General features: G+C 46.6%; 2 protein-coding genes across 3 annotated transcripts in view; one reads left to right on the plus strand and one right to left on the minus strand.

The window, feature by feature from the left end:
* Window positions 1–8107: 8107 nt before the first annotated feature.
* On the plus strand, window positions 8108–12400 carry LOC310701592 (uncharacterized protein). Its single transcript, XM_083492730.1, has 2 exons — window positions 8108–8245; window positions 10664–12400. Exon 2 carries the CDS (start codon window positions 10741–10743, stop codon window positions 12223–12225), a length of 1485 nt encoding a protein of 494 aa, XP_083348856.1. The 5' UTR covers window positions 8108–8245; window positions 10664–10740; the 3' UTR covers window positions 12226–12400.
* Window positions 12401–14707: 2307 nt separating this feature from the next.
* Window positions 14708–22064, minus strand: part of LOC310702004 (lymphocyte antigen 6 complex locus protein G6c-like) — a 110298-nt gene continuing 102941 nt past the window's right edge. The window contains exons 2-4 of one of the 2 annotated variants that reach the window (XM_083493611.1): window positions 20540–21696; window positions 17393–17512; window positions 14708–15369 (exon numbers count right to left, since the gene is read on the minus strand). In XM_083493611.1, coding sequence (XP_083349737.1) covers window positions 15125–15369; window positions 17393–17512; window positions 20540–20597 — 423 coding nt within the window. In that variant the 5' untranslated portion in view covers window positions 20598–21696 and the 3' untranslated portion in view covers window positions 14708–15124. Of the gene's footprint in view, window positions 15370–17392; window positions 17513–20539; window positions 22061–22064 lie in introns of those variants that run through there. The other variant, XM_083493610.1, reaches the window with a different exon arrangement.

A 22064-nucleotide genomic window follows, 5' to 3' on the forward strand; every position in this document is an offset into this window, starting at 1 on the left:
GCGAAGCTCCGTCTGAGTCTCCGCCCCCTGTACACCAGCTAAATGCTCTAGCCTTACTCCACCTTTTCCGCCTGACCGTTCTTCTCTGGGTCCCTCTGCCCCCCGTAGTCTCTTCCTTCCGGGACGCTTCTGACGCTGACCCCCAGGACCCTTCTGTCTCCTTGCGTCGGGCTTTAGGACCTGGCTCCCTTTCCGGGCTGCTTACTGCGCCACCTTCCTGTGCATTTGAACTTGGCGCGCGCGCCCAACCTTCCACTTTCCTTCTGACCGTTTCTTCGCTCCCCGATGGAGGTGTGGCCACTCCTGACTCGTGCCCTCTCCCCTGTTGTGAGCTGCCAGCGCTTGATCCCTGGCGCCCTTCCTCTTCCCTGCTCTCTGGCGGTGACGCTGGTCCCGATTTCCAACTGCTCCCCTCTGAGTCCCCTCTGGCTCTATCTTCCTGGGGTGTCCCCCTAGGCTCCCCCCTTGCCCTGGCCACTGGTGCTCCTTTCTGTGAATCTTCTGATTCACTAGAAAGACTCGGAGATCTCGGGTCGTCGTCATCACTCATCTTTTCTTCTGCCTCCTCCCCCTTGCTCTCTGTTTCCTCCCTTGCCCTTGCCTCTGCTCCTGAACCCCTGACAGATACGTTCTTGCCACCAGGAACTGTGCTTTGCAATTTTTTTATATGATGATTACAGTTTTATTATATACAATGTTATGTTACTTTACAGCCAGTTACGTGTGTGTTGTGGTATTCTGAACAGGATTTACGTAATGAGGCAATTGTGGCGTGTGTTGAACTTCTCAAATCTTCTCCCATCTCCCATTTCTCCAAACTTTCCTTCACTCCCTGGAGACTTGCCACATTCAGTGGCTGGGGCCTGCAACATAATCTCGACAGATAAACATCCCCTGAGATTTCAGAGGCATTGTACTGGAGTTCTCCGCCAGCGTCATCTATGCAGATGAGACATTTCTGATTCCCACAGGAGAATTGCAACTCAACTCCATCACTCTTGATCAACAAAGTGGCATTCTCCTTCACGCATCTAGGCTCCTCCTTGAAATTCCTCAGTGCCACGTCCAAGCATGCGACCAGATTCCTTGTGTCTGGCTCATAACCCTGCAACCGTTTCTGCACAGATCTCAGAGACACCATACTCAGTAGGTGAGTTACTCTCTGGATCTGAGAGCAGAGACTTTTAAACGAGAGTTCTTGACCCAGAAACTTTCCCACAATAAGCCAATCCATCTCACTAAGAATGCCCCTAAATTATTAGCAGCCTGTTGAGGGTATCTTTGATGAATCTCTGGCCTGATTCAAGAGGACTGCTGACCTCCAGCTTAGCTGAAGCAGGTATGAACTGCTGGAGGATGTGGCATAGGAACACGACTCTTCTTGTTTTGCATGTTACTGTGGTGATATGTATTTAGCTTGCCTGCAGGTGTTAACAATAGAAAGGAAATGGAATGGAACTTACTGTATTTTTTGCTCTATAAGACTCACTTTTTCCCTCCTAAAAAGTAAGGGGAAATGTGTGTGCATCTTATGGAGCGAATGCAGGCTGCGCAGCTATCCCAGAAGCCAGAACAGCAAGAGGGATTGCTGCTTTCTAAGATTCAGAATATTTTTTTTTACTTGTTTTCCTTCTCCAAAAACTAGGTGCGTCTTGTGGTTTGGTGCGTCTTATAGAGTGAAAAATACGGTAAATTTCAGTGTGCGGGAACTTCCCCCCAAAACAAACAAGACCAAAATGTGATGGAAGCCTGCCATGTTTGAGTTTACATACGGTTCCTTCGCTGCTGTTTACAAAGTACATGAACCATGAGAAGGGTTAGCCAGAATCCCATTCGCTTACCCTGTTGTCAGACCAGGAGGATGTGAATAAGCAGGTATGTTTTGTATGATACAAATACCAGTTGCTCCTCGGATCAAATTTGAACCGGTCCCTTGAAATTGGGTTAAACAAGAGTCAAATTTCAGTAGTAAGAGCTCAAGCTGATGATGGGTGGTAACTTCATTTGTGGGTGCAGCACCCACCCTCTGGAATGCTCTCTCTCAAATAATTCATGAGATGGAGACAGTAGAGATTTCCAAACTTACATGTTTACCCAAACTTACATGTTTCCTCTTAAAAACTTACATGTTTACCTAGGTTTTGCTAGATTCTGGCTCCTAATTTTTTAAATTTTCTGTTCTGTACACTTCTCAGTTTTATTTGATGCATAGTTTTGTTTTTAAGAAATGTTATTGAAATATTGTTTCATTGTTGTTGTTTTTGTTTATTTGGAAATGTTTAGAAACCAGTTAATTAAAAAAAACTAAGCTGTGGTACAAAAATAGTATGATTTTCAATAAAAACACAGGTAAAATCTGCAAGAATTTAAAAGCAAGTGTACACAATTAAAGAAGTGTCTATGTGGGCTTACTGAAATAAATGTTTTCACGCAATAATAATTAAAAAAAGCTCAAGCTCCCATTAGGGTTGGAAAACCTCAGCTGCAGGAGCCAAAGGATGCAGGCCCCTCAAAATGGCCGTCAGGATGAAAGACCTTTCCTTAGTTCCTTCCCTTTGGAGCATCAGAATTCGCTTCAAAGAGTCAATTTGACAGCAGTAAAATCATTTTTATTTTGTCATGACAAAAAAGGTACAAACAAGGTAAAGTTCATTGCCTGCCCGTCCTCTCTGGGCTTGCCAGCCCTTTTTATACCCTCTGGGACGGATAATCATTTGATTTCCGAGAAAACGTGATTTACGGGAAATGGTATAGAATTTAGCTTTCGTTTCTCCATATTTGGACTTCCTTGTTTCACGTATGTCCAGTCCCTCCCTCTGGGGTGACAATAATATCCATTCATCCTTGCTCTTTATCTTTACTCTGCTAAGCCAGACATTCCTGAGATAGGCCTATTTTCACTGTAACATCTAAGCAAGAAAAAGCCTTGTTCTTCTGGCTGCCCCCCCCCCCTTTGGGATAACATATGAGAGAGGAGAAAATGTCTTAAACAGTTTTTGGGATCATATAGAGAACAATATTCTAATGGCCCTTCAAGGATACAGGCCTCACTGGTCCCTTGCATGCACTTCTGACTAAAAGCTATCCTTGGACCGTGATAATCTCTCTTGCTTGTGTGGATGGAGAGCATAGCAGGAACTCTACTCACTTTTGCTACCGGTCCTATCTATCCCCAGAACAAGTTATTTCAAATGTTTGCCATAAGGCATGGGTAGGGAACTCATCTGTCAATCATGTAATTTCATAGTGATATTATGTGATTGTCCCAACCACCTGTCACCCCATGGGGTGGGGCCAATATTTTTCAAACTCCAGACACAAGGGAATTCAGCGTCTGGGCTGCAAAAGGCTCGCCACCTGTGCCTCGCATCAATGTGCATCATGTTGGGAAATGTTAACTCTGAAGCCAGTCATTTCAAACAGAGGAATAGTTTTCATTTTTATTTCACTTAAAAGCACATACTTTCAGAAGATTCCTGACCACAGCTCCCCACTTCCTCCCTGCAGCCCTTGTTTATTTCATATATTAAAGACTCAAAGAAAGCAACAGCAGTTTAAGAGTTACAATATAAGAGCAGACTTGAGCACCTTGTCCTCCACTGGTTCAAACAAGAGATATCTAACAGTGGTTCTGCAAATCCCCATAGCAGCTTGGATATTAAGCGATTAATGGCACCAACAAATGCAGTAAGCGGAATTACTTTTATTTATTTACAAGGTTTCTTACACACCTTTCGACATCAGGTCCCAGAGTGAGTGACGACAATTAAACAATTATAAAAGGAAACAGAACAACTATTTGAAGCACATTAAATTATCCATATCTGGAGATAACAGGGAATCATTTATATGCCCCCATATCAAGTCTCTATTTGTGTATCATGTATTTGCAGACTATTCCTCTTTAACTGTGCTTCTATTTTGTGTGTTTCTGTTCTGAATAAAATACAGCTATGGGGTTGTGATCCGGAACAAGCAGTCAATCTGGTTTGGGGCCTCATGCCAGTTCCTCATTCAAAAGCCTCCCCTCTTCAGCTGCTCCCCCCCCCCACGAAGCTGTGGGTTTACGGCAGTGTTCATGTGTTTGGCTTCCCACGAGAGAGCACTCTTTAGAAGAGAGAGCCTGCAGGGCCCTTTCAGAATTGACAGCAATGACACTGTGTGTCAGAGTCAGACTGTTACTAATTCCCTCTAAAGAGTTTGGCAGTTTAGGGCAGGGACTTAATATGCTGAGCCCTTTCCACACCACACATACTCCCCCCCCAAAAAAAAAGTTATTTCCCCAGATGTTTGAGGGAGGAAAGTATGGGGGGATTCAGTTCCTTCCCCACCCATCCCTGGTTTTAAAGGACCCTGATGTTGAGAAAGATGGAGGGCACAAGGAGAAGGGGATGACAGAGGACGAGATGGTTGGACAGTGTTCTTGAAGCTACAAACATAGAATCACAGAATAGAATCATAGAATCATAGAGTTGGAAGAGACCACAAGGGCCATCGAGTCCAACCCCCTGCCAAGCAGGAAACACCATCAGAGCACTCCTGACATATGGTTGTCAAGCCTCTGCTTAAAGACCTCCAAAGGAGGAGACTCCACCACACTCCTGGGCAGCAAATTCCACTGTCAAACAGCTCTTACTGTCAGGAAGTTCTTCCTAATGTTTAGGTGGAATCTTCTTTCTTGTAGTTTGAATCCATTGCTCCGTGTCCGCTTCTCTGGAGCAGCAGAAAACAACCTTTCTCCCTCCTCTATGTGACATCCTTTGATATATTTGTATATATTTGAACATGGCTAACATGAGTTTGACCAAACTGTGGGAGGCAGTGGAAGACAGGAGTGCCTGGCGTGCTCTGGTCCATGGGGTCACGAAGAGACAGACACGACTAAATGACTAAACAACAACAACAAAGAACAAATATACCCGGACAAACTTAGTTGATCTCTAAGGTGCTACTGGACAATCGTCTTTTTCTCTTTTTTTAAAGGAAGCATGGGGGATCCTGGATACTTCTGTTCTCCCAGATGTCTGTTTTTGGGACCATAGATCCCAGGATCCCATAATCAATCTGGTGGGAAATTCAATGGCACCCCTCTGGAGGCTTCGCCCGGGGCAGAAATCCAGGCTAGACCTGCCCTCCCCCCGCTACAGCTCTGAGCAGGACACAGAAGAATGCAGCAACCTGGGGGTTCAGCCCACTAACCTGCTGCGCGTTTATGATGGATGTGGGGGGGGGGATGGGGCTCTTTTCAGTGCATTCTGCGTGGAAAGCAAATGGCCTGTCAGGAGAGAGAGGCAACGCTCCATGCCTTCTCCACCAGATTGCTGCATCTGGGAGGGGGTATCATCCTGTCTTTTACTCATAAGAGGGGCTTCCTTCATGAGTGAAAAGGGGTTGTGTGTGTGCGTGTGTGTGTGTGTGTGTGTTGCCAGCTCATAACTCACAGGGAATTATTAGCTACATTTCCCTTCAGGATTCTGCATATAACTTAGAATCATAGAATCATGGAATAGACCACAAGGGCCATCGAGTCCAACCCCCTGCCAAGCAGGAAACACCATCTTAAGTGCAGGTCTGTTGTGTTTTTTAATACAGTGGTACCTTGGGTTACATACACTTCAGGTTACAGACTTTGCGAACCCAGAAATAGTGCTTCAGGTTAAGAACTTTGCTTCAGGATGAGAACAGAAATTGTGCTCCGGTGGTGTGGCAGCAGCAGGAGGCCCCATTAGCTAAAGGGGTGCTTCAGGTTAAGAACAGTTTCAGGTTAAGTACGGACCTCCAGAACGAATTAAGCGCTTAACCTGAGGTACCACTGTACACAAATTGCCAGCAGGATCTCCAATCAAGAATAAGGCCCCTTGAATGGGTTATTCTGCCTACCTGCCAATGTCCCTTGTGCGCTACTTCCTGAGCACTCGACGGACGGCAGTTTTTCGGGTCCTTGGGAACCGCATTGCAGGGGGTTTCCGATGGCCCTTTGCTCAGCGGGAAGCTCAGGAAGTGCTGAGCATTGGGCTTGCAAAGCACTTTTGCACCATGCTTCCCAAATGCCCACCGACCCACTCGGCACTTTCCAGGCACCAAGCCAAAGCTGCTTCCTTCAGGGATCATCTGTGCAACTGGCTTCCTCGCGCGAAAATTCTGCTGTGCAGCTGATCCAAGCATGTCCATCTCCTTGCCCCACACCGGATACAGCATTTGATGACAGGTGTGGGGCAAGGGGGTATGCACTGAGGGAAACTGCCTCAAGTTCCAATTTGGGACCAGTGCTGGGCCAAATCTGGCCTGCAGGCTGGAGGATCTCTATCCCTGGAGCCTTCTTGTATTATTATTATTATTTTTTGGTATAATTTCTTGGTTTTACATTTTAGAATATTCATTTAAACAACTTCCCTTCTTCTCTTTCCATGGTTCATTTTGCATGCCATAAATCCCTGCATATTTTACATAAACTAAAGCATTCAGTATTCCATTGTTGCATCCATCGAAACTTACTTACACTGTTGAATTTATGCTGCCAGCGTTTTCAAGTGTACGCAATTTTTACCCATATACAGTGGCACCTCGGGTTAAGTACTTAATTCGTTCCGGAGGTCTGTTCTTAACCTGAAACTGTTCTTAACTTGAAGCACCACTTTAGCTAATGGGGCCTCCCACTGCTGCCGTGCCACTGCCATGCGATTTCTGTTCTCATCCTGAAGCAAAGTTCTTAACCCGAGGTACTATTTCTGGGTTAGCAGAGTCTTTAACCTGAAGCGTCCGTAACCCAAGGTACCACTGTATTCAAATAAACATTTGCCAATCTTCTTTAAAAGTATGTTCCTCTATTTCTCTTATTCTATATGTTAAGTCTGCAGGCTACGCATATTCCATCAGCTTAAGTTGCCATTCTTCTTTAGCTGGGACCTCACTCGTTTTGCATTTTTGGGCTAACAAAACACGGGCTGCTGTAGTGGCATACATAAATAGCCTTTTCTGTGTTGTTTTTTTTAAAATGATATTTATTAAGGTTTCAAAGAAAAGAATTACATGAATTGAAAAAAAGAAGAAAAAGAAAAACAAAAGAAAAAATAAAAGAAAAAATACAAAATACAAAAAAAGATAAAAAACACTTTAAAAAATACATCAGTCTTTCCATACCTTACATTCATTTCCTTGTTTCCCTGACCTCCTCACACACCCCTTTTTTTGTATTCCAATTCAGTTAGTTAATTCAGCAATTTCTTTCCCTCTTTGTTTTTATCTTAGTCCTTTAACATAATATATTATAACTTTAGATTCTCACCTGTTAACAATCCATTTTTACATACACCTTTATAACATTGCTGCTTAAACCACTTAACTTCATTCTGACATCATTCTAACATTCATTAATTTTGCAGTATTTCTGTAAATAGTCTTTAAATTTCTTCCAATCTTCTTCCACCGACTCTTCTCCCTGGAATTCAGATTTCCCCTCATTTGGTGCATAAAATCCTATTATCAAAAATTTCTCTCCTTGTCATAAATAGCCTTTTCTGACACCTGGGAATTTCCATCTGAATTATCCCCAACAAAAAGGACTCTGGTTTGTTTGTTTTTTGGAAAAGTACTTTTAAACATTTCTTTCCCAATTCATTATAAATTATTTCCCAATACCCTTTTGCCCTTTTACAAGTCCACCACATAGGACAGAATGTACCCTTAGCCTCATTGCCTCATTGTCTCTTGTATAATTATTCTAATGGGACGACCTGTTAAAATTTTGCAATTTGCTGCAGAAGCTGGACGTTTGCTTGCTTGTATCATTTCTGTTTCGCAGCTTTGCCTTTCTAATTCTGGACCCGTCTGCTAGCGATTGGTGCTTCCTTCTTGGGAGCCAGTGTGGTGTAGTGGTTAAGAGCGGTAGTCTCGTAATCTGGTGAACTGGGTTCGCTTCCCCGCTCCTCCACACGCAGCTGCTGGGTGATCTTGGGCCAGTCACACTTCTCTGAAGTCTCTCAGCCCCACTCACCTCACAGAGTGTTTGTTGTGGGGGAGGAAGGGAAAGGAGAATGTTAGCCGCTTTGAGACTCCCTAGGGTAGTGATAAAGCGGGGTATCAAATCCAAACTCTTCTTCTTCTTCTACAGAACACATGGATGGAACGGAACTCCGAAGGATGGGTCTGTGACATCACAGCTGCAAAGACCAATGAGAATCAAGCCACATTCTCTCCTGTCCTCTTCCCAACTCCCATGGATGCTAGTAGGAACCTAGACACAAAAGTAAGTTCATTTCCCCGAGTTACCGACTGCGGCGTTCTCTCCACGATCTCACGTTCAGCCCTGAGCTACCCTCAGCTGTGCCTGTGACTTCAGTTCTGGCCCAAGAACCCCTTGTTGTCCTCCTTTCCCTTTCAGTCCTTGTTCCTAAGGGTTCACAACTGATATAATTGGACAGAAATAACTAACCCTCAAGCATCCCTTCATTAGCATCTTTTCATTACGCACATTTGGCTTGATAAAGTCAAGCTGCTTGCTCATCCATTGCATACTTGCGTGGGCTACACCGAGGTTCTAAGCCACTTCATGGACAGGTCAGAGGACCTCTAGGTTGAGACACGGGGGAGAGAGGGTGCAACCTTGCACCTGAGAGTTGTCAGCATAGGACTTTACTCAAGTAAGTCCTGTTCAGAGTAGATGCAAATAAAATAATGGGCTTGATTGAGTCGTGTCCATTAACTCCAATGGATCTACTCTGAATAAGACAATGGAGACAACACGCTGTTGTGCTTTTTCACAAGCCCATGTACTGCATAGAGGGATGCAGGTGGCGCTGTGGTCTAAACCACTGAGCCTCTTGGGCTTGCCAATCGGAAGGTCAGCGGTTCGAATCCCTGCGATGTGGTGAGCTCCCGTTGCTCGGTCCCAGCTCCTGCCAACCTAGCAGTTCGAAAGCACACCAGTGCAAGTAGATAAATAGGTACTGCTCTGGTGAGAAGGTAAATGGCATTTCCATGCATTCTGGTTTCCGTCACGGTGTTCCATTGCACCAGAAGTGGTTTAGTCAGGCTGGCCACATGAACCAGAAAGCTTTCTGTCAGCCTGAAAGCAGAGATAAGCGCTATACCCCATAGTCGCCTTTGACTGGACTTAACCGTCCAGGGGTCCTTTACGACTGCATAGAGGTAAATGTTACATATATTCACAGGTTCTAAGAGTCATCACTATGCAAGGGCGAGCTTCGCCTGCTACGTTCTGAATATCAAACCACTCTTAGCGCTCAGTTGGCGCAGACGGAAGTTCACCTTTTCTCTGGATTTGCATTTGCTCTGAACAGCGCCAGATTTAGGGCAGTGTGGGAGGTTCCACCATACAGGGAGCTGAGCTGAAGGGGTGCAAAACTGAGAAGATCCATAACTGAGAAGGTGCATTTGAAATTTTGGCACTGTATTGTGAAAGATTACCAAAGCCCACACCTGATCGGATTTAGCACTAAATAGCAGATAGATTTCCTCTGGGGGAGAAGGAAACCACTCAGACCCGTGCTTAGAAAGTGTGGGTTAAGTGGAGAACTGCTCAGACACATGGGATAAGCCTGCACCTCCATCACTAGTTGTGTACGAAAACATCCTGGAATGCATCCCTTTGCAGATTGGCTTTATTTCTCTTGCGTTTCTGTGTGTTGTGGCAAAATAATAATAATAATAATAATAATAATAATAATAATAATAATAATAATACTGGTAGTGCTTTTCATTCAGCAGCCGGTCTGACCATCTTCTTTGTCTGACCTCCCCCTCATGCAATCACTGATCAAGCCTTAAAGGGGCGGGGAGAAAGGAGGCCACATTCTCTTGTCCATGGTGGGTGGGGGACAGAGGCAAAAATGGGCAGGGCCAGAGATGCACCTCATAAACACTCCTCTCTCCATCTGGGCTCGCAAGAGGCAGGATCACAGTTCAAGGGCACATTCAAGCCAGGCAAAGGCACTTAAGGAGGCAGCTAAGCAGGGGTGGTGAGGGCTGTGGCCTGGGGAGAGGAGGTCTGCCCTGGGGAAATGTAAAGGGATTGTCCAGACAGTTACACAACGCTGACCTTTGCACTCTCTTAGGAAACTTCTCAGCCTTCCTAAGTGGTTACCCATGCAAAGCCTCTTCCCCAACCTTGCCATAAAGGGACTCCTGACCATTAGTTCCAGTCATGACCGACTCTGGGGTTGCGGCGCTCATCTCGCTTTATTGGCTGAGGGAGCCGGTGTACAGCTTCTGGGTCATGTGGCCAGCATGACTAAGCCGCTTCTGGCGAACCAGAGCAGCGCACGGAAACGCCGTTTACCTTCCCGCCGGAGCGGTACCTACTTATCTACTTGCACTTTGATGTGCTTTCGAACTGCTAGGTTGGCAGGAGCAGGGACCGAGCAACGGGAGCTCACCCCGTTGCGGGGATTCAAACCGCTGACCTTCTGATCAGCAAGTCCTAGGCTCTGTGGTTTAACCCACAGCGCCACCATAATTCCTGGTGGCTGGCCATGTTGGCTGGGGCTGATGCGAGTTGTGACCCTCAACAACATCTGGAGGGCAACACATTGGCTGTCCCTGTCCTGGAGGAACCAGGCACATGATCACCATTATCAAACGGGCACCGGTTGCCACTTCCGTACAGTGACGGATTCCATTCTGAGATGCCTGCTTTCTTCTCCAGGTCTTGGAGGACCATTGATGCCACTGCACGAGAAGACATGTTTGGCGTTGCATCCGTAGAACCTGGCCTTTCTTCGTATGGGTGCCTGCATCCCCAAGCCCATCCCTCCAGCACCACTGAGTGTCAGCAACTTACTCTCAGCGAAGGAGAGCTTGGAGATAGCCAACCGGGGATCTGACACCATGCTGACAGCTTGCTTAGACCACGCCCTGCTAGAGTTCCCCCGTGAGCCTCGCTGCCTCCAGGACAATGCCACCTTGACCGTCCAGGTGAGAGGGAGGAAAAGGATGGAGTTTGTCTCCGGTGGAGGTGAGAACAAGATAGTCATCTCTTGGTCAAAGAAGAAAACCCGCTATAACATTGAGGTCTCCAACCTGGAGGTGTACCTGGACCGGCTGTCCCTCTGCCCAGCTCCACTGACCTCTGAGAATTTGGAGAAGGTGAGGCAGGAGCTCCTTAAGTGGGGGGATGTCACAAAGGACCTGCGGGCCTGCCTTGATCTAGCCATAACAGAGATTGAGAAGGAGCCACCTTCAGTGAAGAGGAGTGCTGAGTTGACCATTGAATGTGAAGGCTCCTGCTTGGATTTCATTTCTGGGAAGGGAAAGTCCCGCATCCACATCCTTTTCTCCAATAGACAACCTCAGTACCGGGTTCGAGTTACTTGCATGGACATCTACGTAGACAGGTTGAACAGCCGCGCGGTGCCCCTCACCTCTGAGAACTTGCTTAAAGTGTGGAAGGAGACAGAAGGCCTGAAAGGATGTACGGTGGACCTTCGGGCCTGCCTCAAGCGAGCCTTGCAGGAGTTTAATGCTTTGACTCCACGACACCGGGCCAATGCCACCATCTTCATTGACTGCGATGGGAAGAACTTCAAGATGGTTTCCGGGCACGGAGACAGCTGGATCTCTGTTTTCAACGTTGTCGGAGATCAACATTGCCGAAGAGAAGTGGTTCTGGCGCTGGCGGATTCCGGGTCGTCCGGCAGGGTAACAGGCCCGACCTCTGCGAAACAAGGGAAAGAAGGACCATCAGTTTGGATGAGGAAACTGGAAGGGAGGAGAGGGGCAGAGGAGGGCCCGTCCAATCAGGCAAGGAGAACTTTCAAAGTGCTGTCCAATGGGAAGAGATCTAAGAGAGGAGGGCCACCCAATGTGATCGCATTAGAAGAATTTGCCTCTAGTACTTGGAAATGGGAGGAAGAAACAACAGGGAGGACTTTTTCCCGTGAGAAGAGGGCAGATACGGGGCTGTCCAAAAGTTCCAGGGCGCCAGGAAGGGAATGTTCCCTTAAGTCAAAAGCATTATCGACCAGTGGGAAAAGGAAACGGTCTGGTGAGAGGGATGGAAAAGAAGGAGAGCATGCTGGGTTGCAGAGCTTACCCAGTGGAACAGCAACAGAGGAAGTGTTGATCCATGGACACAGGGAGGAGGCTGGGAAAGAAATGGAGCCCACATCCAATGGATCAAGTGAAGATGATGATGAAGAAGAAGAGCCACCTGGTGTTCTAGAGGAGTCTTCAGACAGCAGACAGGCAGATGATGGTCCAGAAAGGTGACTCATCTGGAGGACTGGTGAACATGATGGATCCATCCAAGGTCAGTTCTTGGACTGGGACTGAGATGGATGCTTTCCAGGAGCAGGACGTTGTTTCTGGATCAGGAAGCCGGGGGCTGGTCCACCAAATGAATTGTGCAAGAGTGATACCAAAAATAAATGATCTATGGACCTGAGATGCCACTTAAATCTAGCTATGGGGGTTGGGGGGGCGGAATTTGCTTCCAGATTGTGGTACTGGTGTGGTTCAGCTCACCTCCATGCCACACAATGTCCTCAGCCGTTAATCACCCTGTTAGCCTTGGAGGGGAGGGAACATACAGATAAAAATGTCTCTTGTCAGTGGATATGGTTGGGTTGCAGGGGCAAGTGAGAGGTGAGGCATGGAGGAAAGGGTAAACACTACTTCCCTGCACAAAAGCCCCAACCCAAATTGCACACTCCTCCACACACACACACACACACACTTTTCTTTTTAACCAAAAGAAAAAATAGCATGGAGAAACCTGATCGCTTCCCATCTAGCTTGACCTTTGCTATGGACCCCAAGGAAACACACTTGACACTTCCTTATCCTTCAGTAAAAGCAACTCATTGCTGCCACCTTCTGGCCAAGTCGAGTGTTTGTGAACCGCTCTGTATTTTGCAGGAGGGATTTGAGTGCATATTGGAACTTTATTAGGTTAATGCCATTAAAGCGATTAAAGGGTTCTGCCACCCTCGTGCAAAGAGCCCACTTTTTAAAAGAAGCAGATTTTCTTGTGGTTAGGAGAAAAATGACCGGAAAATGCATTATGAGCAAAGATTAAATGGAGAGATGTATAAACACCCCACAAGCCAAGCAAGAGACATGAAAGAGGAAGGCTCATTGTCATATAACTGCCCCGGAAATGAAATCAGAATGGGCTTGGCACCAGGAGAGCCTTCCTGGGGAAGATCTCTTACCCTACACTCTGCCCGAAGATGACATATGCCCCCCATGTATTCTCAAAACAGTCCTACGATATGGGTGAAGCTAGGAAGGAGTGCATGGCCTAAAGTCCTCCAGTACGTTTTGTAGTAAGGAACTGAACACAGGTCTTCTTGTCTTAAGTCCGACACTCTAAGTGCTGGTGCTATAGGATGACAGAGAATGGCACCCAAGAGATCAAATGGAACATGTTTTATTTGGGTTCTCTCTCTTTTTTTAAAGATATTTATTAAAGTTTTTTTAAAAAATATAACAATGAAAATGAAAAATAAAAGAAACAAAATACAACATAAAAACAGTTAAAAAACAAACAATTTTCCATAACATATCTTCCTTACACTTATTTCCCCAGACCTCCTCAAACCTCCCTTCTTTGTATTCCACTTCAATTTGTTAGTTCAGCAAATCCTTACCATTAAGCTTTTACCCATTTGTAAACCATTTTTTTCTCTCCGTATCTCCTAAAGCATTACAGCTGGAAACCCCTTAGTTTCTATCCAACATCCTTCTAGCATTCATTAATTTTATAATATTTCTGTAAATAGTCTTTAAATTTCTTCCAGTCTTCTTCCACCATCTCTTCTCCCTGGTCTCGGATTCTGCCAGTCATTTCTGCCAATTCTATGTAGTCAATCACTTTCATCTGCCATTCTTTGGGTTCTCTCTCTCTGTGTGTGTCTCTCTTTTCATGAAGTCCAGAAATTATGTGTGGGCCAGCAGGCTAGTAAAAATAATACACAATGTTAGGGGAAAATTGCAGGCAACCCTCCTAATAATAATAATAATAATAATAATAATAATAATACATGCGTGAATAGCTTGTATAAACTTGCTCTGTGAGACACAGGATCTCTCAGGGGCAATTCATGTAGGCTAAGATATCGATGTTACTGGAGGGGGTGGGAATTGGGAGGATAATGCGGGTGAATTTCAATTCACTTTGCTTTATAACACTGTGTCGGAGAATACTCTGAAGACGAGAATTGGGGAGGGCAGGGAGATCAGCTTCTGACAGAAGAGGAGGGGGACTATTCGCCCCCCCCCACTGCCAGTGCTTCCCGAAGCAGAGAGACAGGAAGACACAGAGCTGCCCAGCTATGAGACTGTTGCTGGGCAGAAGAGAAGGAGCAACTGGGCGATACATCAATAGAGAGTGGGGGGGGGAACCCAGCCCCCCGACTTTGTATGAGAACAAAAGAGACACAGCGGAGAGGCGGGACATCCTGTTGGTGAGCTGCTTCCTGAGGAAGTGGAAGAGAGGAGTCAGTGTGGGGTACTCCGATCCTGGCAGAGGGAGGCTGATCTGTGTTTGCAACATGATACTGTAATAAAACAACTATAAATCAACCAGATTCTCGTTAATTCTTATTGGTGAGCTACCAGGAGGGAGAGGGGAACTTGACATACCGTTATGCACCGCCCAATCTCTGAGAGGTGCGAGATTCCAGGGGTTCCAAGCGCCCACTCAGCGTTCATGTTTTCTTTTGGAAACGAGGCACAGCGGAGACTGAGGTGTCTTTATGTTATATGGTTTATTTACACACATATACAACCCGAGCCTACAGCGGAGGCATTCACAGCAGTTCCCAAATTCATGCACAAACCGAAGCGGCACCTATCCTTCGGAATTGTCTCTTTTCCAAATTTTGTAATGCTTTTCTCCAACCGAACCAATGCGTGCAAGGATGCCTAGATTGGGGGAAAGGTAGCGTAAAAAAAAAAAAGTAGCAAACATTAGTGGCAATGACTCGGACTGCATTCTGTTAGGGGAAATGGCTCATGAAAATATTATATGTTAAGTGGGTCCGGCCCGTCGTTGTTCAAGGTGTCTTGAGTTCGATATTCCTAAGAGATCCTTCGCTTTGATCCATTGGAGCCTGGCATGTTGTTGCAGAGTCTATTTGTGGCGGAGGATCTGCACATGTCTTTGTCAGTTCAGGTGCACCCAGTGCAGCACAGCTCCAGCAAGTATCCCCGCGGTGTTCGGAAGCACCTGGCGGCTGGTCCCGCTCCACGGCCACCGCTGCTCCAGCTGCGGCATTTTGTTGCAGAGGTCGTCGCTGTCGCAGCAAGTGGCGTTATAGGTGAATCCGAAGAAGGAGTCCTTCAGGCCCGATGTGTTACATCTGGGAGACTGGTGGCTGCAGCCCAGCCAGGCGAAGAAGTAGAAGGGGCCTGGACATGAAATAAAGAGGGGGACAGGGTTACACTGTGGTGGGACTAGCAGCAAATGAACCCACGAATCTTAGAATCGCTATCAAGACCACCTGACCCAGGAATACTGCAGTACAGTGGTACCTCGGGTTACAGACGCTTCAGGTTACAGACGCTTCAGGTTACAGACTCCGCTAACCCAGAAATAGTGCTTCAGGTTAAGAACTTTGCTTCAGGATGAGAACAGAAATCATGCTCCGGCAGCACGGCGGCAGCAGGAGGCCCTATGAGCTAAAGTGGTGCTTCAGGTTAAGGACAGTTTCAGGTTAAGAACGGACCTCCAGAACAAATTAAGTTCTTAACCCGAGGTACCACTGTACTCAACTCTCTCCTGTTGATCTATCTAGCAATCTATCTCCACCTATCTTTCATAGCCAATTGATCTGTTTGTCTATTTGCCTATCAGTCTATAATCTATCATAGCCAACTGTCCAATTTCTGTCACTATCTGTTATTTGTCTATCTACCATAGTCTATCAACCATTTTTCTATATCTGTGGATCTATCAACCTTTATCATATCCTATAAATCAAGGTTTCCCAAATTTGGGTCTCCAGCTGTGTTTTTTTTTTTGGACTACAACTCCCATCATCCCTAGCTAGCAGGACTGGTCATCAGGGATGATAGGAATTGTAGTCCAAAGACAGCTGGAGACCCCAGTTTGGGAAACCCTGCTATAAATTATCTATCTGCCATCTATCATCTATCTAAATTGACCAATATCTTTTGCTTTGGAAGATGAAGTGTGAGAGAAATGGACTTGTGGTCATCTAAAAGTAGATGGCTGCTCCAGACTCTGCGCACAGGGTAATAATAATAATAATAATAATAATAATAATAATAATAATAATATATTATTATTTATACGCCTCCCATCTGGCTGGGCTTCCCCAGCCACTCTAGGCAGCTTCCAAAAAAAATTAAAATACTGTAATACATCAAAATAAAAAATTCCTTCCAGTAGCACCTTAAAGACCAACTAAGTTAGTTCTTGGTATGAGCTTTCGTGTGCATGCACACTTCTTCAGATACCATGCACACGAAAGCTCATACCAAGAACTAACTTAGTTGGTCTTTAAGGTGCTACTGGAAGGAATTTTTTATTTTGACTATGGCAGACCAACACGGCTACCTATCTACTACTGTAATACATCAAACATTAAAAGTGTTAAGTTGTGGGTGAACATATCAGACGACACAGCGATTCTTCAAACAGCTCTTGTTTATTTCCAGGCCAGGACAGAACTGAACTGAAGGGCTCAGTCAGCCTGCTTATATAGAGCTCCAGTACACGTTACTGTAACAACTTTCTAAAACTATCCAATCACTGAACGTCACTTTCGATCCTTCATTTGCATAACTATCTACAGTATCCCCCTGCTGGCCCAGGGTGAGAACTTCAGTACATAACAAAAAGCTTCCCTAAACAGGGCTGCTGTTGTACAAGCAGTCCCTAAACCGGGTGGTGCTGGTTGTACAAAAAATATACACTACTGTTTCCTGCTGTGCAGATGCCTGTTCTTCAGTTTTATACAGGTTTTCTCTCCCTGCAGAAGAGCCTGATTCCCAAGAGTAAGGTTCCTTTCATGTCGTCATCATCATCATCATTTTTAATTCGTATACCGTCCTCCAATCTTACAATACTCAAGGCAGTTTACAAGCTGAAGAAACAAAAAATGTACACCTAATGCAATACAAAAATATGATAATAAAACAGAACTTTAAAAATAAGCAACCTACATCAAACGAAGTGAGTGTTCCGGTTTGCGGACGTTCTTTGGAACCTGAACGTCCAACGTGGCTTCCGATTGGCTGCAGGAACTTCCTGCAGCCAATCGGAAGCTGCATCTTGATTTCTGAATGTTTTGGAAGTTGAACGGATTTTTGGAACAGATACTGTTTGCCTTCCGAGGTACCGCTGTGCTGAGCTGGACTGACCATAGGCAGTTTCCTATGCTCACGACGTTCCTCTCTTGACACTCACCAAACATTGCGAGCCGTGTTTCGCAGGTCCCGTTTGGTTTCGCCGTGCACTCGTGTTCACCCCAGATGCACCCGTTGTATGGGTTCGCAACCTCACAGGCATGGCATTTCAGGGCCCTGGCTGCCGACAGGAGAAACAGAGATGCAGGCTGTATTAAACAAAGGCAGAAGAGTGCAAACAGCAATTTGCACCAGTTCAGAAGTGGCCCAGTCTAAACCTGGGGGCTCAAGGTAGATTCTGCAAAATTGCAAAAAGGGAGGGGGGTGTTCTGGCCAGTGCAGCTGACTCTAACGCCAAGAAAAAGTTCTTGAGATATCAGGCCAAAGGGTCAGTTTTGACTCTGGCTACAAACTCCACATGCAGCGACTGGGGCAGTTCGGTAATTTGAGATGCTGGGCTTTAGGAGCTTCTGCTGCCTTTAGATGTTCATGGGTGTTAAGTTGTGGGTGAACATATCAGACGACACAGCGATTCTTCAAACAGCTCTTGTTTATTCACAGGCCAGAACAGAACTGAACTGAAGGGTTCAGCCAGCCTGCTTATTTAGAGCTCCACTACAACGCAACAGTAACCATTTTCTGTAACTATCCAATCACTGAACGTCACTTCCAATCCCTTATTTGCATATGTGGACCTGAGTGAAAACTATCTACAGTATCCCCCTGCTGGCCCAGGGTGAGAACTTCAGTACATAACAATGGGTATAACTTCACTTGCTTCAGAATGTGGTGAGCCATCCCTGCTACATTTGGGTGTGTGTTTGTGAGCTCCTGTTCATCCTGTTTTAGAAAACAGAATGATAAAATTGTAGAGTTGGGAGGAAAGCCAAGGGGCATCAAGTCCAATTCGCCTGCGATGCAGGAATCCTGCTGAGAAACGCTATGGACCTCTGCCCCAAAGACTTTTCTTTCTGCATAGCACTATGTGGGAATGGAGGCAGGGGCTTTAATGAATTCCACAATCCCATCCCCCCGAATGTCACCTGCAAATTTAAGCCAACCATTCTTCCTTATGGCCTTCTGTCAAGGCCTGGACTGCAGAGGAATGGTGGAGGCCACCCCGCCTCCACTTGAACCTTCCCGAGAAGAGGAGGACAGTATAGTAATTAATAATAATATAATTTAATTATTTGTACCCCGCCCATCTGCTGGGTTTCCCCAGCCACTCTGGGCAGCTTCCAACAAAGATTAAAAATACATTAAAATGTCACACATTAAAAACTTCACTGAACAGGGCTGCCTTCAGATGTCTTCTAAATGTCAGGTAGTTGTTTATCTCTTTGACATCTGGTGGGAAGGCGTTCCACAGGGCGGGTGCCACTACCAAAAAGGCCCTCTGCCTGCTTCCCTGTAGCTTTGCTTCTCGCAGTGAGGGAACCGCCAGAAGGCCCTCAGCGCTGGACCTCAGTGTCCCGGCAAAACGATGGGGGTGGAGACACTCCTTCAGGTATACTGGACCGAGGTCGTTTAGGGCTTTAAAGGTCAACTCCAATAATTTGAATTGTGCTTGGAAATGTACTGGGAGCCAATGTAGGTCTTTCAAGACCGGTGTTATGTGGTCTTGGCGGCCGCCCCCAGTCACCAGTCTAGCTGCTGCATTCCTGATTAGTTGTAGTTTCCGGGTCACCTTCAAAGGTAGCCCCACGTAGAGCGCATTGCAGTAGTCCAAGAGGGAGATAACGAGCATGCACCACTCTGGCAAGACAGCCCACGGGCAAGTAGGGTCTCAGCCTGCATACCAGATGGAGCTGATAAACATCTGCCCTGGACATAGAATTGACCTGTGCCTCCATGGACAGCTGTGAGTCCAAAATGACTCCCAGGCTGAGCACCTGGTCCTTCAGGGGCACAGTTACCCCATTCAGGACCAGGGAGTCCTCCATACCCGCCCGCCTCCTGTCCCCCCAAAACAGTACTTCTGTCTTGTCAGGATTCAACCTCAATCCATTAGCTGCCATCCATCCTCCAACTGCCTCCAGGCACTCACACAGGACCTTCACTGTCATGACTCTGAGACAGAAGAAGAAGAGAAGAAGAAGAAGAGTTTGGATTTGATATCCCGCCTTTCACTCCCCTTCAGGAGTCTCAAAGCGGCTAACATTCTCCTTTCCCTTCCTCCCCCACAACAAACACTCTGTGAGGTGAGTGGGGCTGAGAGACTTCAAAGAAGTGTGACTGGCCCAAGGTCACCCAGCAGCTGCATGTGGAGGAGCGGAGACGCGAACCCGGTTCCCCAGATTATGAATCTACCGCTCTTAACCACTACACCACACTGGCTCTCTGCCAGAAGAGGGACGAAGCTGGGAGATAATGGAAGAACAGGAGGGGATGGCAGCTGGGCCGGGGCAACTGACTGACACATTATCTTTAGAAAGCATTCCAGACCCCCCCCCCTTCTCCTAGGACCCGGAGGACAGTGAAAGTGGCAGAACAGAAAGCAAATAGACAAAAGACCTTACACAGCCACTGTATGGTAAGGGGTGGAGATTCTGACAACTGAGGGTAAAAGGGGGTGGGGAGGAGATTACTTGGAGCAACGCCATTATTCCAGAGATGACGTTCTACATCTCTCTCTGTGAATATTGAATAAAATACCTCAGTAAGAGATCCTTGAGGGACGCGGGTGGCGCTGTGGGTTAAATCACAGAGCCTAGGGCTTGCCAATCAGAAGGTCAGCGGTTCGAATCCCCGCAATGGGGTGAGCTCCCATTGCTCAGTCCCTGCTCCTGCCCACCTAGCAGTTTGAAAGCACGTCAAAGTGCAAGTAGATAAATAGGTATCGCTCTGGCGGGAAGGTAAACGGCATTTCTGGGCGCTGCTCTGGTTCACCAGAAGCGGCTTAGTCATGCTGGCTACATGACCCGGAAGCTGTAAGCCGGCTCCCTCGGCCAGTAAAGCGAGATGAGCGCCGCAACCCCAGAGTCGGTCACGACTGGACCTAATGGTCAGGGGTCCCTTTACCTTTAAGAGATCCTTGTTTTTTCCACTACTGGCAGCCTGCCACAAGGGGGGTGGGGATCAGATTCTCTGAAGCCTGACACCTTCTAACAACATTAGCTATGGGTGCTGTCACTTCCCACCTGCAAGACCTATTTCCCCCCCTCCTGATGGTGAACCTTTCGGTGTAAGGGGTGCGGGAATGACTCACCAGTTCCCCAAAAGACAAACATGAAGAAGCAGCAGCAAACCAGCGGCTTTCCATCCATTGTTGATTCCCTTGCATTCAAATCCAAAGGTAATTTAAGGAGATGGTTGGGTGTGGATTGAGAGGAGACCACCAACAGGTAAACAGGTAGGGAGGAGGAGGAGAAGGGAGCAAAGCCTGTACACCTGTGCAGACAGACGCTTACTGCTGATCAAGGCTCCCCTCTGCAGCCAGCACACACCTGGGTTTGCTCAGCAGTTATCAGCGCCTGACGACTGTTTACAGATGTGGGCAAGGAAGAAAACCCACAAGCCACCCTTGTCCTATTAAGGGTGCGCCATGATGCCGGCCCAAGGGTAGCGCAGCGAGTCAGCGGGAGGAACCAGCAAACCATGAAAAGCCTGTCAGCAACTGCAGGCCAAGCCAAGCCGGCCGTCGCTAAGAACATCATAAAGGTGGAAATGTAAGGGAAGAGAAGGCACCTTTTATCACAGGGGTCAGCAAACTTTTTCAGCAGGAGGCCGGTCCACTGTCCCTCAGATCATGTGGTGGGCCAGACTATATTTTGAAGAAAAGAATGAACGAATTCCTATGCCCCACAAATAACCCAGAGATGCATCTTAAATAAAAGGACACATGTAAAAACACACTGATTCCTGGACCGTCTGCGGGCAGGATTGAGAAGGCGATTAGGCCAGATCCGGCCCCTGGGCCTTAGTTTGCCTACCCATGTTTTATCACATGTGGTGGAAACATAAGGTAGTAAAAGAATTTTGGGAAATGATATATAATGAGTTGAAAAAAATGTTTAAAATACCCTTTCCTAAAAACAAAAACAAAAACACAACCACCACCTCCCAAGCCTTCATTTTAGGAATCCTAGGTGCCAGTGGTCCCATCACCTCCTGGCAAATGGAAGGGGAAGAAATGGAGGCAGTGAGAGATTTTACTGTCTTGCGCTCCATGATCACTGCAGATGGTGACAGCAGCCACGAAATTAAAAGACGCCTGCTTCTTGGGAAAAAAGCAATGACAAGCCTAGACAGCACCTTAAAAAGCAGAGACATCACCTTGCTGACAAAGGTCCGTATAGTTAAAGCTATGGTTTTCCCAGTAGTGATGTATGGAAGTGAGAGCTGGACCATAAAGAAGGCTGGTTGCTGAAGAATTGATGCTTTTGAATTATGGTGCTGGAGGAGACTCTTGAGAGTCCCGTGGGCTGCAAGAAGATCAAACCTCTCCATTCTGAAGGAAATCAGTCCTGAGTGCTCACTGGAAGGACAGATCCTGAAGCTGAGGCTCCAATATTTTGGCCACCTCATGAGAAGAGAAGACTCCCTGGAAAAGACCCTGATGTTGGGAAAGATGGAGGGCACAAGGAGAAGGGGACGACAAAGGACGAGATGGTTGGACAGTGTTCTCGAAGCTACTAACATGAGTTTGACCAAACTGCGGGATGCAGAGGAAGACGAGTGCTTGGCGTGCTCTGGTCCATGGGGTCACGAAGAGTTGGACACGACTAAACGAC

The sequence above is a fragment of the Podarcis liolepis genome, assembly GCF_965112155.1.
Source record: "Podarcis liolepis genome assembly, chromosome: 2".
Lineage (NCBI taxonomy): Eukaryota > Metazoa > Chordata > Lepidosauria > Squamata > Lacertidae > Podarcis > Podarcis liolepis.

Coding starts and splice junctions, on each gene's coding strand:
- LOC310701592 (XM_083492730.1), top strand. CDS start 10,741: ATGGGTGCCTGCATCCCCAAGCCCATCCCTCCAGCACCACTGAGTGTC.